The 15,742-nt window shown below is 43.4% G+C and overlaps 1 protein-coding gene across 1 annotated transcript in view; it reads left to right on the forward strand.

Annotated features, from left to right (window-relative positions):
* The window catches only part of LOC123520783 (indian hedgehog protein-like), a 107,006-nt gene extending 104,816 nt beyond the window's left edge, over positions 1 to 2,190 (forward strand). Inside the window, exon 4 of the mRNA XM_045283372.1 lies at positions 1,237 to 2,190. Within this exon, the coding sequence (XP_045139307.1) occupies positions 1,237 to 2,024 (788 nt within the window). The 3' untranslated portion in view covers positions 2,025 to 2,190. The remainder of the gene's footprint in view (positions 1 to 1,236) is intronic.
* Positions 2,191 to 15,742: the final 13,552 nt, after the last annotated feature.

The following is a 15,742-nucleotide window of genomic DNA, read 5'->3' on the forward strand; positions in this document are numbered from 1 at the left end:
TCGGCGTGAGGTTGAGGCCACGTCCCTGCCTCGGAGAGGTAGAGAAAATAAAGAAAATGAGAGAGAGGTGGCCACCTCCTGACCCTTGCCTGTCTCGCAGGATATTACTGGCTGATTTGTAGCTCAGCCTCGAGTCCTGATTGGCTCTTCGTCGTGACCGCTGATTGGTCCGATCCTAAGCTCACATTCCTCCCATGTCTCCCATTGGTCGGGGCGGCGAAGTGACATAACCGTTAAATAGCGAGTATTACAGGTATTAGCGGCGTGCTGGCGGCCCGTCCGCTGGGACCACGGCGGGGAGGAGGGAGGCGGTAATTGTTGCTCTCACCACCTCCCCTGCTCTCTCTCCCTCCTCTCTCTGGCAGCCAGCCTTCTTCTGCCCTCTCTCCCAACCCACAACCCTCACAAGCACCACCACCTTCACCAACATTCCCACCTCACCACAGCTCCACTACACCACATTTACCACCACCTTTAATCACCACAACAACTTCTATCACCACACCACAAAAACCTTGACCACCTTCAACACCAAGAGCATACACATGAACAAAAGACTTTCTGCAGTTCTCCAGTTTCTATCTCAGTGTTCTGTCGCTTTCCCTTCCGAGTGGCTGAAAACCCCCTTGATGTTCCTGAAAGAGCAGAGAAGCCCTCTCTCCTCTCAGGACTGGCAGCATCTGCAGGAGCTGGTGCTGACAATGATGACACGTGATGGATACTGCAACGAAAACTGCAACAAATCAAACAACGACAACAACATAAACGATGACGACGACGACGGCGAAGAAGAAGAAGAAGAAGAAGAAGAAGAAGAAGAAGAAGAAGAAAAAGAAGAAAATAAAAGACAAAAAAAAGAACAAGAAAAAAAAAAAAAAACGCGCGCAAGAAAGGAAGAAGAAGCCGCAGCAACAACAGCATGAAGAGCGAAGCCAATATTTGCGATAAGATCAACGGGTCTTCTCTTGTATCATGAAGACTGCCACGTCACCGGCATCACTCCGGCCTCCTGCCTCCTTCATGCACTCCCAGACAGCTTCTCACGCACGCCTGTATTATTACCTGGGGACGAGGAGGTCACGGGAGGAGGGGGAAATGGCCCTTGTTGAGATGGTGGTGGTGGTGGTGGTGGTGGTGGTGGTGGTGGTGGTGGTGGTGGTGGTGGTGGTGGCATGGCAGGAACATTGTTAGCCATGAAGAGAGATGTATGATTTCATGTCACTCTTTGTGTTACAGAGAAGTCAGCAGGCAGCAAGCTGGGCGGATGCTTCCCTGGCAGAGGACAGGTGGTGACTCCGCAGGGCCTGGTGCCTCTGGAGGCGGTGCGGGCTGGGGACCTGGTGCAGGTGATGCGGGAGGACGGCTCCCTGGGCTTTAGCCCCGTGCTGATGTTCCTGCACCGCGATCCCCGCGTATCCCGCTCCTTCCTGCGGCTCAGCACGGCCAGTGGCACCACGCTCACCCTCACATCCTCGCACCTCATCTTCCTGCTGGAAGGTGGCCTGGCTCCCTCGGCCACGCCCACAGTGGAGGACGCATTGCAGCATGGCGGCGTGGTGCTGGCGGGCCGCCTGGAGTCTGGGGACTTTCTACTGGTGGCTGGCGAGGGCGGCGTGAAGCTGGAGAAGCTGGTCAGCGTGAGCCACCACGTGGGCGCGGGGGTATTCGCGCCCCTCACGGCAGAGGGCACGGTGGTGGTAGACGGCGTGGTGGCCTCCTGCTACGCGGTCATCGACTCCCAGGCCATCGCGCACTGGGCCTTCCTACCCGTGCGCCTGTACATCAACCTGCGGGAGGCGGTGCTGACGCTGCTGCGGTCTGTAGGAGGCCTGGCCCCACCCACTAAGGCTCACACTCCAGTGTACAGCACCACCAACACCACAAAGGACAGCGTGAGGTGGCGGGAGGAGGAGGTCACCGCCAACAGCTTGAAGGAGGGCGACGCGGTGCACATCCACTGGTACCCCCGCATGTTGTACACCTTGGCCTCCTGGCTGCTGCCCTCACACCTAGTGTACTCCTAGTGGACACGCCCGCCGCCCACCACACACACGAGTCATCATGCGTTATTCCCACGGATGTGACACCACAACTCGGCCGCAACGAGAGAGAGAGAGAGAGAGAGAGAGAGAGAGAGAGAGAGAGAGAGAGAGAGAGAGAGAGAGAGAGAGAGAGAGAGAGAGAGAGAGATACAACACCTGGTAGGGCGGTGACGTGGCTGCAGGTGAGGAGGAGGGAGACAAGTACACTCCCACCACCTAATTGAATATGTAAAGTGTTTATGTAAATGACTGTAAGGTATGTGCGTGTGTGTGCGTGCGTGCGTGTGTGCGTGCAAAGGTGTGCGTATGTATGTCTGCCTGCATGATATGTGTGTGTGTGTGTGTGTGTGTGTGTGTGTGTGTGTGTGTGTGTGTGTGTGTGTGTGTGTGTGTGTGTGAGAGAGAGAGAGAGAGAGAGAGAGAGAGAGAGAGAGAGAGAGAGAGAGAGAGAGAGAGAGAGAGAGAGAGAGAGAGAGAGAGAGAGAGAGAGAGAGAGAGACAGCAGAAAAAAAAACGCATCAGGAAACAGAAGAATGAAGAAAAAAATACAAACACACGAAAACGAAAGAAAGAAAAAAATCAAAACATCCACGCAAAACGAAATAAAAACACAAACACAAAGAACGAATCAATAAAAAGAATCATTCGCTAAAATATTCCACAATCCAAAAGAAAGACAGACACATATACACATACACAGATAAAACAAAAAAAGTGCAAGCAAAAGTGATCAGGTTGTCCGTGGCGAGATGATGAACAAATGGTGGCAGCGAATAAGGATCGAGAAGCGAAGAGGGACCGACCTGCTGAGAGTGTAGTGCTGTGGACAATGGACCTGAAGGACTACCTGGGACAGCTGAGGTCTGAGTCACTGTGCATTGGAGAGGGACGTTGTGAGGGAAGCTGGAGTAGAAATAGTAGTAGTAGGAGGAGCAGGAAATGGTAGTGGAGGAGGAGGAGGAGGAGGAGGAGGAGGAGGAGGAGGAGGAGGAGGAGGAGGAGGAGGAGGAGGAGGAGGAGGAGGAGGAGGAGGAGGAGGAGGAGGAGGAGGAGGAGGAGGAGGAGGAGGAGGAGGAGGAGGAGGAGGAGGAGGAGGAGCTTTGTGTAAAACTGAAATAAAAACGTGAATATATATGTGTTCATATACTCATATATGTGGACATACTTGTGTGTACCTATATATATATATATATGTGTGTGTGTAGCATGTACGTGTGTGTGTGTGTGTGTGTGTGTGTGTGTGTGTGTGTGTGTGTGTGTGTGTGTGTGTGTGTGTGTGTGTGTGTGTGTGTGTGTGTGTGTGTGTGTGATTGTCCTCGCATATTCCAACATTCGCTGTATTTGATGTATATATATACCCCCTTATACCCTCCCTGTGTGTGTGTGTGTGTGTGTGTGTGTGTGTGTGTGTGTGTGTGTGTGTGTGTGTGTGTGTGTGTGTGTGTGTGTGTGGACGAGTACACGGCCAGTCATGAGTGACAACATTTCGCCAGCAAACTTCACGTGCCTTAGCCAGAAACATGACCTCCATAAATACTCGTGCTTGAAGAAAAATGTGTCTACCGCAAACCATACTCCTTCTCTCTCTCTCTCTCTCTCTCTCTCTCTCTCTCTCTCTCTCTTTCCCGACAAGATATTAAAACGATTAAAATTACCCTTAAGTCTTTAAGTCTTAAATCATTAATATTATTCTCTCTCTCTCTCTCTCTCTCTCTCTCTCTCTCTCTCTCTCTCTCTCTCTCTCTCTCTCTCTCTCTTCATAACCCCTACATGTCCCCAGTTACTTGTGCGTGTGCTTGTTGTCGTTGTTGTTATTGTTGTTGTACATATATAGCCCGCCTAAATGTTTATATTGTAGCCCCGCCCCACCCCCGCCCGCCCCGCCCCTATGACGCTGTTGTAACTTATGCTGAAATAAACTATATGAGATCCACCGTGTTTTGTTGCCCCAGAGAGAGAGAGAGAGAGAGAGAGAGAGAGAGAGAGAGAGAGAGAGAGAGAGAGAATACCAGAATACCTTGCAGCATATGAAAAGAATATTTGTCTATGTATTTACCACTAGGAGTGAAATAAGTGTGGAATAACAGGATAGATAGAGAGAAGGACAGACAGACAGATAGATAGAGAAAAACAAAACTTGCGAACATACATATAGACAGACAAAAACAGTAACACACACAAAAAGCCATAAAAAAGACATAGATAAGAGGAAAAGCAACAAGTAGGTAAGTAACGATATCCTTTCCCAGCACACATTGATTCTTACTGAGGTGGATTTGCCTATTGTGACTGCAGAGCTAGTATTACCAAACACCATTCACCTGCACTCATTGATAGCAAGGCACTAAGCTATATATGTATCTTTAGGTCAGCTGGCCCTCTACGATCGTCTTGTTTTCCTGCGTTTCCTGCCAGCCAAGTCACGGGCGTGCAGGGAAGACCTCAAGGGGTTCTGGCCTGCCTATATTTAAGTATACGTGGTGCTGGAGTCAGAAATAAATGGAAAAATAAAAAGCTACATGAAGGCCAGAATATGTGGGTCTTAGGGCTTAGAATTAAATAACTAGATGAAAAAAAATATCTATTCAACTTAAAATTCATTCAGAAACCCACAAATATAGTATGAACATAAGTTATAAAAAAGTATCAGCCATAGTCTCACACACACACACACACACACACACACACACACACACACACACACACACACACACACACACACACACACACACACACACACACACGGCCCGGTAGCTCAGTGGTTAGAGCGCTGGCTTCACAAGCCAGAGGACCGGGGTTCGATTACCCGGCCGGGTGGAGATATATGGGTGTGTTTCCTTTCACGTGTAGCCCCTGTTCACCTAGCAGTGAGTAGGTACGGGATGTAAATCGAGGAGTTGTGAACTTGTTGTCCCGGTGTGTGGTGTGTGCCTGGTCTCAGGCCTATCCGAAGATCGGAAACAATGAGCTCTGAGCTCGTTCCGTAGGGTAACGTCTGGCTGTCTCATCAGAGACTGCAGCAGATCAAACAGTGAATTACACACACAATGCGTAGTGTAGTGGTTAGCACGCTCGACTCACAATCGAGAGGGCCGGGTTCGAGTCCCGGTAAGCGGCGAGGCAAATGGGCAAGCCTCTTAATGTGTGGCCCCTGTTCACCTAGCAGTAAATACGTACGAGATGTAACTCGAGGGTTGTGGCCTCGCTTTCCCGGTGTGTTGTGTGTTGATGTGGTCTCAGTCTTACCCGAAGATCGGTTTATGAGCTCTGAGCTCGCTCCGTAATGGGGAAGACTGGCTGGGTGACCAGCAGGCGACCAAGCTGAATTACACACACACACACACACACACACACACAGTCAATTCCTTCCTCTTACTATTCCCTCCTCGTGTAAGTAAGTCCCACGTTTGCATTTTCCCTGATTGCATGGCGGGGAGAGCGAAGCCTTAATCTTTTTTATTATACTTATTTATTCATCCATCTGTACATCTATCATATTTCCTGAGTCCAGTCTTGTTTGTAGCACAGGGCAGAGGGACGCCAGGGAATAAAGAATGTGTCAACAAGAAAATTGCCACTCCCCCTTCTAGATGGTGTGGGATATTAATAAAAGGAGCAGCACCACTAACATTATCATTTGCCTTCACTGATGCATGGGTTGGTCCCCCTCGGATATTTATTAAAGTGTTGGTCTGTAACTGCCTCAATATTCAGGCACCACTGCGTGTATATCTACCTGTCTACTTGTATGTCTTATCTTCCTGTGTGTGTGTGTGTGTGTGTGTGTGTGTGTGTGTGTGTGTGTGTGTGTGTGTGTGTGTGTGTGTGTGTGTGTGTGTGTGTGTGTGTGTGTGTGTGTGTGTGTGTGTGTGTGTGTGTGTGTGTGTGTGTGTAGAGTGAGAGAGATAGAGAGAGAGAGAGAGAGAGAGAGAGAGAGAGAGAGAGAGAGAGAGAGAGAGAGAGAGAGAGAGAGAGAGAGAGAGAGAGAGAGAGAAAGAGAAAGAGAGAAACACTAGATTGACTGACTGACTGATTTACCAACTGAGAGACTTATCAAGAGAAAAATACATAAACAGACATAAAAGCAGACAAAAAAATACACGAAAGGACAAATAGATAGACACACAGAGACATACGGTAAGAAAAATCAATACAAGTTTCATAATATTAGTCAGTCAGTTGTGTTGGAGCTCTCTCTCTCTCTCTCTCTCTCTCTCTCTCTTCATTAAACGGCAATTCTACCACTTTATTAACCCAACTTCAGATTTTTCACTGCAGGCAAAGCTGAAGAGTAAGTATACACGTGGTTAACCTTTCACTACGATATACATAATCATTCACATCACTAAAAACAATGCATGGAATCTATATAAGGACCTCCAGAAAATGAAGGGATGATAATAAAAGGTTTTACAATTTCTAGCCGGTATAATGTTTCGAGAACGAGAAGAAATATCAATGTGTGGCTAGTGATTAAGGAAGGATGTGCCAGATAGCAGTGAAACGGCTTCAATTAACACTACCTAATTTCCATGCATGTCATCAAACTGAATCATAACAATAAGTCTTTTCCTTCCACTACACTGGAACACAGTCAATTACTTCCTCTGAAAAAAAAAAAAAACACGTCACTTCCTGATAAAGTGGTGAGAAAGTTTTAGAAGGCTGCAATTAAATATTATACACGTATCGATAGTTTCCCTTATACCAGTTAGTCCTTGAAAAGAAAACGTAGGAACTTGAACAAATAAATAAATAAACAAATAGATAAATGTTTCAAAGCTTACATGTGAATAGGATGAAAGAATAAAGGTAGTGGTTGTTAACCCGTGCAGTAGTAAATTTACTTTACGGGTGAAAGTAAGAGATTCAATATCTTACGCACCCAGGCCGCGAGACAGCAAAGGTATGAGTTAGTAGGTTCAGAAGAACAGTTATCATGAAAATAACGAATATGGAACACTGTGGTGAAGTGTAAAGGATTGAAGACAGTCTACTGAAAGGTTTGACTCCACCCTGCTTGGAAAAGATATACCAAGTACCAAGTACTCCATAAAAGGGAAATTGACGTACCTGCAAAGGTTCAACATCTAGGAGGGGACAAAACTGACGGGTAGAAAGAAAAAAAAAAAAAATAAATAAAAACATTGTGGCACATGGGAGCTGATCTATCAGTTGAATTAAAGAAAAATATCATCTAAAATTTCTGGCACAAGACAGCTCATGAATGTTAGAATCTTGAAAGGAAACAGCTGAGAGTTTTGAAGGCGCAAAAAAGTTATGCTGTGAGGCATAAAGGAGCTGAGAGTCTGAAGCACTGGCGATAAGTTTGCCCTGCTACCTTATCAGGGATCACAGAAAGAAGACATTAGGCAGTGCATGGCGGCTCCCAGTGAGTCATGCAATTCCTGTCTACAAGGTCGTATGACGTAATAGTTTACCAGACAAAAAGGTTCAATGAATGAAAATATTGGTTCACTCCTACATTAGAAAGGTGGAGAGAATGACGGAGAAAAAAGAAGGAAGTTTTAAGACAGCGAAGGGAGGCATATAGTTAGCAAGACCAAAATAGCAGTTAGCGTGAAAAGATCGGCAAAAAACAGAATAGCTTAATCAATCATAAAGTGAATGGGATAACAGAAACATGATAGGATACTATACAAAATACTGCAGAACAGCAACGAAACAGCCAGAAAGGGAACAGGAAGACGAGAATACAAAGAAGCATCAATGAAGCGCCTGTTAGCTAAACACCTCTCATACACCAATCGAGAATATTTCATGTAACTAAAGCGAGATGAATACTTACAGACAAATACTTACCAAGAGAAGGAAAAATGCACGTGGTTTAGGTTCAGCAACAAGAACAAAACAATTTTGTATGATTACCTGAATGATGGGGCAATAATTACTTGGCTCTTTTGGTGTAGTTTCCTTTGATGTGGTGTTTCTACTGCGCTGAACAGTTCGGCCCAATCAAGTAATATTCCACACTTGCTTCACTATATGCTGCGCTTTACCTCAGCCTCCCTAACAAATCTCTACAAAACGTTAGAAATACAAATAAAATCAAATAAATATTGGACCGAACACTGCATGGAAAGCGCTCAATACTGTACAGTAGTATTGAGTGACAAGCTTGCTCTAGTAGTACTAACCATTACTGTACCACGAATGACTCCCCTTGCAGGATTCAAAAGTACTAATTCCTTAACTACGTAGTGCACCACTCTTTCATCTTTCAAAATATTCTCAAGTTTACAAGATGATTTTCGTTAATCGAGTCAAACTATATAAACCATCAAATTACGATATGTCAATAAAAAAAAAAATGAGGCGGATTCTTACAAATCATAAACTTATAAAAATCTCGTTCTACTGCCCTATATATACGTAAGGTTAAATAAAGTAAGATTTCACTTACACAAGATCACTTGTATGCTATGTCTCTGTAATGATTAGGCCGACACATACAGTCTTGCACCCAATAAGTACCTTCACAACTACACGTTTTGAAATCACTTTCATGCAAAGCTCAAGGTTACTTCACTCAACTTTCATTCAGTCCATTGGTGAAGTGCACTATTTAGAGAACATTATTTTGTAGTGTTGTGGAATCTCTCTCTCTCTCTCTCTCTCTCTCTCTCTCTCTCTCTCTCTCTCTCTCTCTCTCTCTCTCTCTCTCTCATCTCTTGCATGGTGCCGGTGCTTTGCTACGGACTAAGAAGAAAATTAATGACCCTGAGCATTTAAGGCCACTGCATCGCTTACGTTATCTTTCCTGAGAGGGTTATTCTTAACTCTTCCACTGCTATTTGATACACCTCTCCTTAATCACTAACCACTCTTCAAACATTTCTACTTATTCTACAGTCATCCCTATACATTATATTAGGTAGAAATTGAAAAAAATATTCTTTTAATCACCTCTATTTCTTGCAGACGTTTATAAAGATTTCACACTTTATTTCTAGTGTTAAATTCTTCCACGTTGCGGTGAAAGGGCCACGAGTTTTTTTTTAAACGTATATCAGTGAAGCAAATGCCTTTACATTTTCTTTACATAGTTTGTATTTCAGGATTATTATCTATGTGATGAAATAAAAAAGACAGCTGATTAAGATACAAAACATCAATTATATATGAAAAAGAGTTCGTTTTCGTTTCCCTAATCCTGACTTTTCCCGGCCATGATTTATGCTATCCTCGCCTGGCGCCTGTCCTCGCCTCGCGTCTTTAAGGGCAGCAAGCACCTCGTCTGCTGTCCCTCCTGGCACCGGCCTGTCATCTGCTGTCACGCTTACTGCTAATGGCGTGACGTATGGCGAGTATAATTCCCTATAAACTTCAACCTTTTCCACCATTCCCTCGCCATTGCCGCCCTCAATGAGATGATTTGGCGTGGTCTTCTTAAAGGGAGTTTTTTTCTCTCTTTTTTTTTTCGCTTTTATCGAGTTTGTTTACCCTTTCTTTATGGCACTTTTTACACTCCATTATTAGCATGTTTATCTTTTTTGGTGTGTGTGTGTGTGTGTGTGTGTGTGTGTGTGTGTGTGTGTGTGTGTGTGTGTGTGTGTGTGTGTGTGTGTGTGTGTGTGTGTGTGTGTGTCTTTTCGTTGTTTTGTACATTTCCTTAGAAAGACAGAGCAATAAGTACATATTTGCACATGTGTATATACAACATCCATAAGTACTGCATACATACTTACATACAAGCAAATAATACATACACACATACATACATACACACATAGTACACACACACACACACACACACACACACACACACACACACACACACACACACAAGACAGGTGCATAAGAAGGCCATTTTGGAAGACAGGTGACTGAATCTCTGTCTTCATATTCCTTTCGGGACACCAGCACGTGAGTAAAAGGGAGAGAGAAGAGACAAATAAAAAGAGCAAATTGCGAATAAACAACAGGTAACGGCCGGGACGCGTCAGGTGCGTGGCGTGTGGGGCGGCGGGGCGAGGCGTGTGGCGAGAGAGACGCTGAGTTACGAGATGTTTGTGAGAGTTTGTTATAGAGGTGTGAGTCTTGGGGAGAGGGACAGAGGGACAGAGGGAGGGCCACACATCCGGACTGGGACAGGAAATGGGGCGGCTCTCGGTGCTAACGGGACAGGTAAGGCAGGTGAAGCAGGTAAGGCACGGTGCAAGGTGAATACATATTGTTATTTATGTATGGTGTAGAGAGAGGGGGGGAGGGGGAGACTATGGTAAGGGGAGGTACAGGACGTAAGTGGTATGGGTAGGGCCTTTATACCATATGTGTGTGTGTGTGTGTGTGTGTGTGTGTGTGTGTGTGTGTGTGTGTGTGTGTGTGTGTGTGTGTGTGTGTGTGTTCGTCTTTTCTATTCTTTCTTATCGATTTGGGAGAACAGGAAAGAAAATATATATGAAGAATAAAAAAATATATATATCTAAAGAGTCTCGTTTGCTGTTGCATTGAAGAAAAGATCAAGGAGGAGGAGGAGGAGGAGGAAAGAAGAAGAAGAAGAAGAAGAAGAAGAAGAAGAAGAAGAAGAAGAAGAAGAAGAAGAAGAAGAAGAAGAAGATGATGATGATGATGATGATGATGATGATGATGATGAAGAAGAAGAAGAAGAAGAAGAAGAAGAAGAAGAAGAAGAAGAAGAAGAAGAAGAAGAAGAAGAAGAAGAAAAGAAAAAAAAAAAAGAAAAGAAAAAGAAAATGAAAAGAAAAAGAGATGAAGAAAACGAAGAAGAAGAAGAAGAAGAAGAAGAAGAAGAAGAAGAAGAAGAAGAAGAAGAAGAAGAAGAAGAAAAAAAAAAGAAGAAGAAGAAGAAGAAGAAGAAGAAGAAGAAGAAAAAGAAGAAGAAAAGAAGAAGAAGAAGAAAAAGAAGAAGAAAAAAAAACATATAAGACGAAGAAGAAGAAGCAGAACAAGAAGAACAACAATAAGAACAACAACACTACTAATAATAATAATGATAAGAAAGCCTATGAAATAATTACCCAATGATGCTTCAACGTCACATTCTCATCTTGTTCTGGTATCCTTCCGTGGTACAGTGGAACCATGAGGGATTTGGGGTCCGAGGGATCTCCAAGCGCACGGGTTCGAATTCTGTCCACGGTCCGAGTGTAGGTTGGGCTTCCTCACTCGAGGCAACGGTTTCCTAGCGGGTGGGCTTTGAGATAAGAGCTACCACAAAAAGTATCCCCTTTAGCCCATAAATCCCCGTGAAAAGCCCACATGGTATAGGAAAAAAATAAATGAATCAACTCTCTTATTCTATTCACTCTCAGCTCTTAAAACCGCCCTTAAAATAATCATGATTCCCTACAAGTACGTAAATAAATACAAGCATTACCATTACATTCTTTAACTTAACGCTTGCCAATCAAGGTGTTGCGTTCAGTTTAGCCCCTTCATTACTGGAATACATTTTTTCCTTGAGATTTGTGTACGATTAGACCATTTCATTGACATTAGGAAGGGTCTATGGAGGTCAGATGATTAATAGCAACAGTCTTCACTATTTGAATCCCCCTACATAAGTTTCTGAAGCTGTATAAAATCACCAAATACTAAGCAGAATGAATATGGAAACGCGTCATAGTACTGAAGGAGTTAATTTCATATTTAGTGGTTATTGTGACGCCTAACTTCAGCAAATCAATCAGCTACTCTCTACGTGAAGACTCCACACACAACACAATTACGTACCTTGAGTACAGGTAAAGACTATTTTCATGTTTCTTTTTTTTCTCTCTCTCTCTCTCTCTCTCTCTCTCTCTCTCTCTCTCTCTCTCTCTCTCTCTCTCTCTCTCTCTATCTATCTATCTATCTATCTATCTATCTACTAAGGTGTTGAATCTCTTGCTATCATTCACTGTAATTTTCACGCTAATGGCTCCACTAGATTTCCCACAATTACAACATATTTTCACAAGTAACTCCTCTTACCTTCGCTCACAAGATGAAGGCAGAAAACTTGAGGAATATAAGAATACATGGGAAGCTCTTAAAAAAAAAAAAAGTCAGTACGTATATGTGTACACGTCTACCAAGAGAAATCATTATTTATAGAGGGGAAGTATAAACTCAGAAGTCTCCATTTGGTACTGAAGAGAGCTTCCACACTGCTTCAATTCATTATCACCCATTAATTATTATTGAGTCGTATGAATAAGTCTATATATCATAATTCCTTGGTAACGAAAAGTATTATCCTCTTGTGACATCTCGATTATAATGACTAATGCCGCGGTGAATAATGGGTTAGGTAAATAAAAGTACCATTTACCTTTCCCGTGAGATGAGGAGCGTTGCCGCCGAAAGCAGTGATCGTAGCCCCGGTATAGCATGGGTGTGGCGGTGGCGGGGTGGTGGTGCGATAGGGGCGCTGACTGGAGGGCTCATATGAAGGCTCAGGGGAGGTTCATGTTATCTTGTCCTGCCATGAAGGCGTCTGTCCCCAAGTGACCCATAACTCAGCGTCTTCCACCACCTGCCACTGCCTGCTGAAGGAAAAGATGTTAACGCACATTATATTAATAAACGTTCGCATTAAAGCGACGTTTTTTAATCTCTTTTAACCTCAGCACTACCGATGGGCAAGTGTAGGCAGTCCAGCACCTCTCACTCTGGCTAACAACAGATCACACAGACTAAACTAGCGACACTGCTACAAGGAACAACACCAAGTGGAGTACTGATTCATCTTTTTATTCATTCAGTTTTTTTTTCTGATCTTCAGAAATAAAACATACCAACGATATAAGCAAAAATAATAAATCAAATACTGTACATTAACATACAAAATAAAGAAGATAAAATTTATCATATAAAGTAAACTTGTATTAAAAGTATCACTACGATACTTTTCTATCTTAATTGAAAATACTGATCTTGCACTGCCATATTTGCAGCATTTTCAAATATTCCCTAAAATGTATTTCAGCACGCTACGTTAAAGAATACTGCAATAACATATACTTCTGCTGCTCCAACCATACTTAGGGTCGATAAGGAAGAGTACCAAGCACCGTTAACAGATCATTTCAATATGACTTGTGAAGAAGACCGAGAAAATATACAACACAGGTAGATAGATGTATGACGAAAATGTCAAGAAAAAGAAAAGAAGTAGGAACGGACCATTATACTAACACGTTGAAACGCACTGCCGCAGGAAAGTCAACAGCGCTGCATCACCATCACCAACACCATTAACTGTCGAGCAGCTCAGAGGCAAGGCAGAGAGCTCATAACTCACAAGTCCGGGAATCGAAACCACGCTCTGCTAAACCTTTGATTTATTTTCTACTTGTAAATATGACAAAGAATTCGATTTTAAAATGTAAGAAAAATTATGGACTAGTTATCTTACACCTAGCAATGATATCCTGATGAGCTCTTGGTCAAAAACATCACACCACAAAAAGGTGAGGCGTCGGGCAGAGTTGCAGGCTTTACGAGGAACAAACACACTTTACATAAATCAGGAAAACATGTGCATGGGAATGAGGAATTAGACGTCCGAAAGTCTGACTGCAAGATGATGTTGTAAGGTGCTGAACGGTGACAGAACACACACACACACACACACACGACGGAGAATATAGTAAAGTAGGGACATATTTTTCTATGCAATAGGGGAAAGCTGGCCCAGGGTAACAAAAAAAAAAAAAAAAAAAAAAAAATAAAAAAAAAAAAAAAAAAAAACTTAGTCGCCAGCCCCCTTGCAGGTCCGAGAGAGTTAGCCAGAAGAAAAGGATAAATTTCTTGAAACCTCCCTCTTAAAACTAATGAAGTCAAGTAATTGGAAGCTGGAAATACAGAAGCAGGTAAGGATTTCCAGAGTTTACCAGAGAAAGATATAAATGATTGAGAGTACTTGTTAACTCTTGCATTAGAGAGTTGGACAGAATAAGGGTGAGAGAAAGAAGAAAGCCTTGTGTAGCGAGGCCGCAGGAGGAAGGAAAGTATGCAGTTAGCAAGATCAGAAGAACAATTAACATGAAAATAGAGATAGAAGATAGCAAGAGATGCAAAATTCCGGCGGGGAGAAAGCGGCTGAAGACAGTCAGTTAGAGGAGAGGAGTTGATGAGACGAAGAAATTTGGATTTCACATACATGGGCGAATAAAGCCTTTGTACAGAGATAGCAGTTGGAGGGGAGAGGAAAACTTATGGAGGCGCAGCAGAACGCCTAACTTCATATAAGTTGTTTTAGCAAGAAATGAGATGTGAAGTTTCCAGTTAAGATTATGAGCAAAGGACAGATCGAGGATATTCAGTGTAGAAGAGGGAAACAGTTGAGCGTCACTAAAGAAGAGGGGATAGTTGTCTGGAAGGTTGTGTCGAGTTGATAGATGGAGGAATTGAGTTTTTGAGGCATTGAACACTATAAGTTTTCTCTTCCCCAATCAGAAACCTTAGAAACATCAGAAGTCAGGCGTTATGTGGCGACCCTGCGGGATATGTTGACTTCCTGAAGGGTTTGGTCGTCTCTGAAAAGACGTGGAAAAAGTCTAAGGTGGCATTAGCGTAGGAGTGGATAGGGCAAGAAGTTTGGTTTAGAAGATCATTGATGAGTAATAAAAAGAGAGAGAATGACAGGATAGAATCCTGAGGAACACCGCTATTAATAGATTTAGAAGAACAGTGACCGTCTACCACAGCAGCAACAGAACGGTCGGAAAGAAAACAAGTTGAGGAGAACAAAGATAGAAACCGTATCAGTGTAGTTACGAGATCAAAGCTTTATGCCAGACTCTATGAAAAGCTGTTGATAAGTCTAAGGCAACAGCAAAATTCTCACCAAAGTTCTAAAAGAGGATGACCAAGACTCAGTAAGGATAGCCAGAAGATCACCAGTAGAGCGGCCTTGACGGAAGCCACACTGTTGATCAGATAGAAGATTGTGAAGTGACAAATGTTTAAGAATCTTCCTTGAGGATAGCTTCAAAGTCTTTAGATAAGCAAGAGATTAAAGCTATAGGACGGTAGTTAGAGGGAATAGAACGGTCACTCTTTTTAGGAACAGGCTGAGTGTAGGCAACCTTCAAGCAGGAAGGAAAGGTAGGAGTCGATAGACAGAGTTGGAAGAGTTTGGCCAGGCAAGGTGCAAGCACAGAAACACAGTTTTTTAAAACAACAGGAAGGACCCCATCAGGTCCATAAGCCTTCCGGAGGTTTAGGCCAGCCATGGCATGGAAAACATCATTGCGAAGAATTTTAATCGAAGGCATGAAATAGTCCGAGGGAGGAGGAAAAGGAGGCACAAGCCCAGAACCGTCCAAGGTAGAGTTGTTAGCAAAAGGTTTGAGAGAAGAGTTCAGCTTTAGAGATAAATGTGATGGCAGTGGTGACATCAGGATGAAATAAAGGAGGAAAAGATGAAGTAAAGTTATTGGAGATGTTTTTGGCCAGATGCCAGAAGTCTCGAGGGGAGTTAGAGTTTGAAAGATTTCGACATTTTCTATTTATGAAGGAGTGTTTAGCAAGTTGAAGAAGAGACTTGACATGATTCCAGGCAGATATATAAAGATTCTGGTGATGGAAGGCTGAAGTACCTTAGCATGTATAGGACGAGAACAGGCTGTGTTAAACCAAGATTTGGAAGGTTTAGGTTGAAAGAAAGTGAGGAATGTACGCCTCCATGTCAGACACTATCTCCTTTGTTATACGTTCAGCACACAGAG

The sequence above is a fragment of the Portunus trituberculatus genome, chromosome 47, assembly GCF_017591435.1.
Source record: "Portunus trituberculatus isolate SZX2019 chromosome 47, ASM1759143v1, whole genome shotgun sequence".
Lineage (NCBI taxonomy): Eukaryota > Metazoa > Arthropoda > Malacostraca > Decapoda > Portunidae > Portunus > Portunus trituberculatus.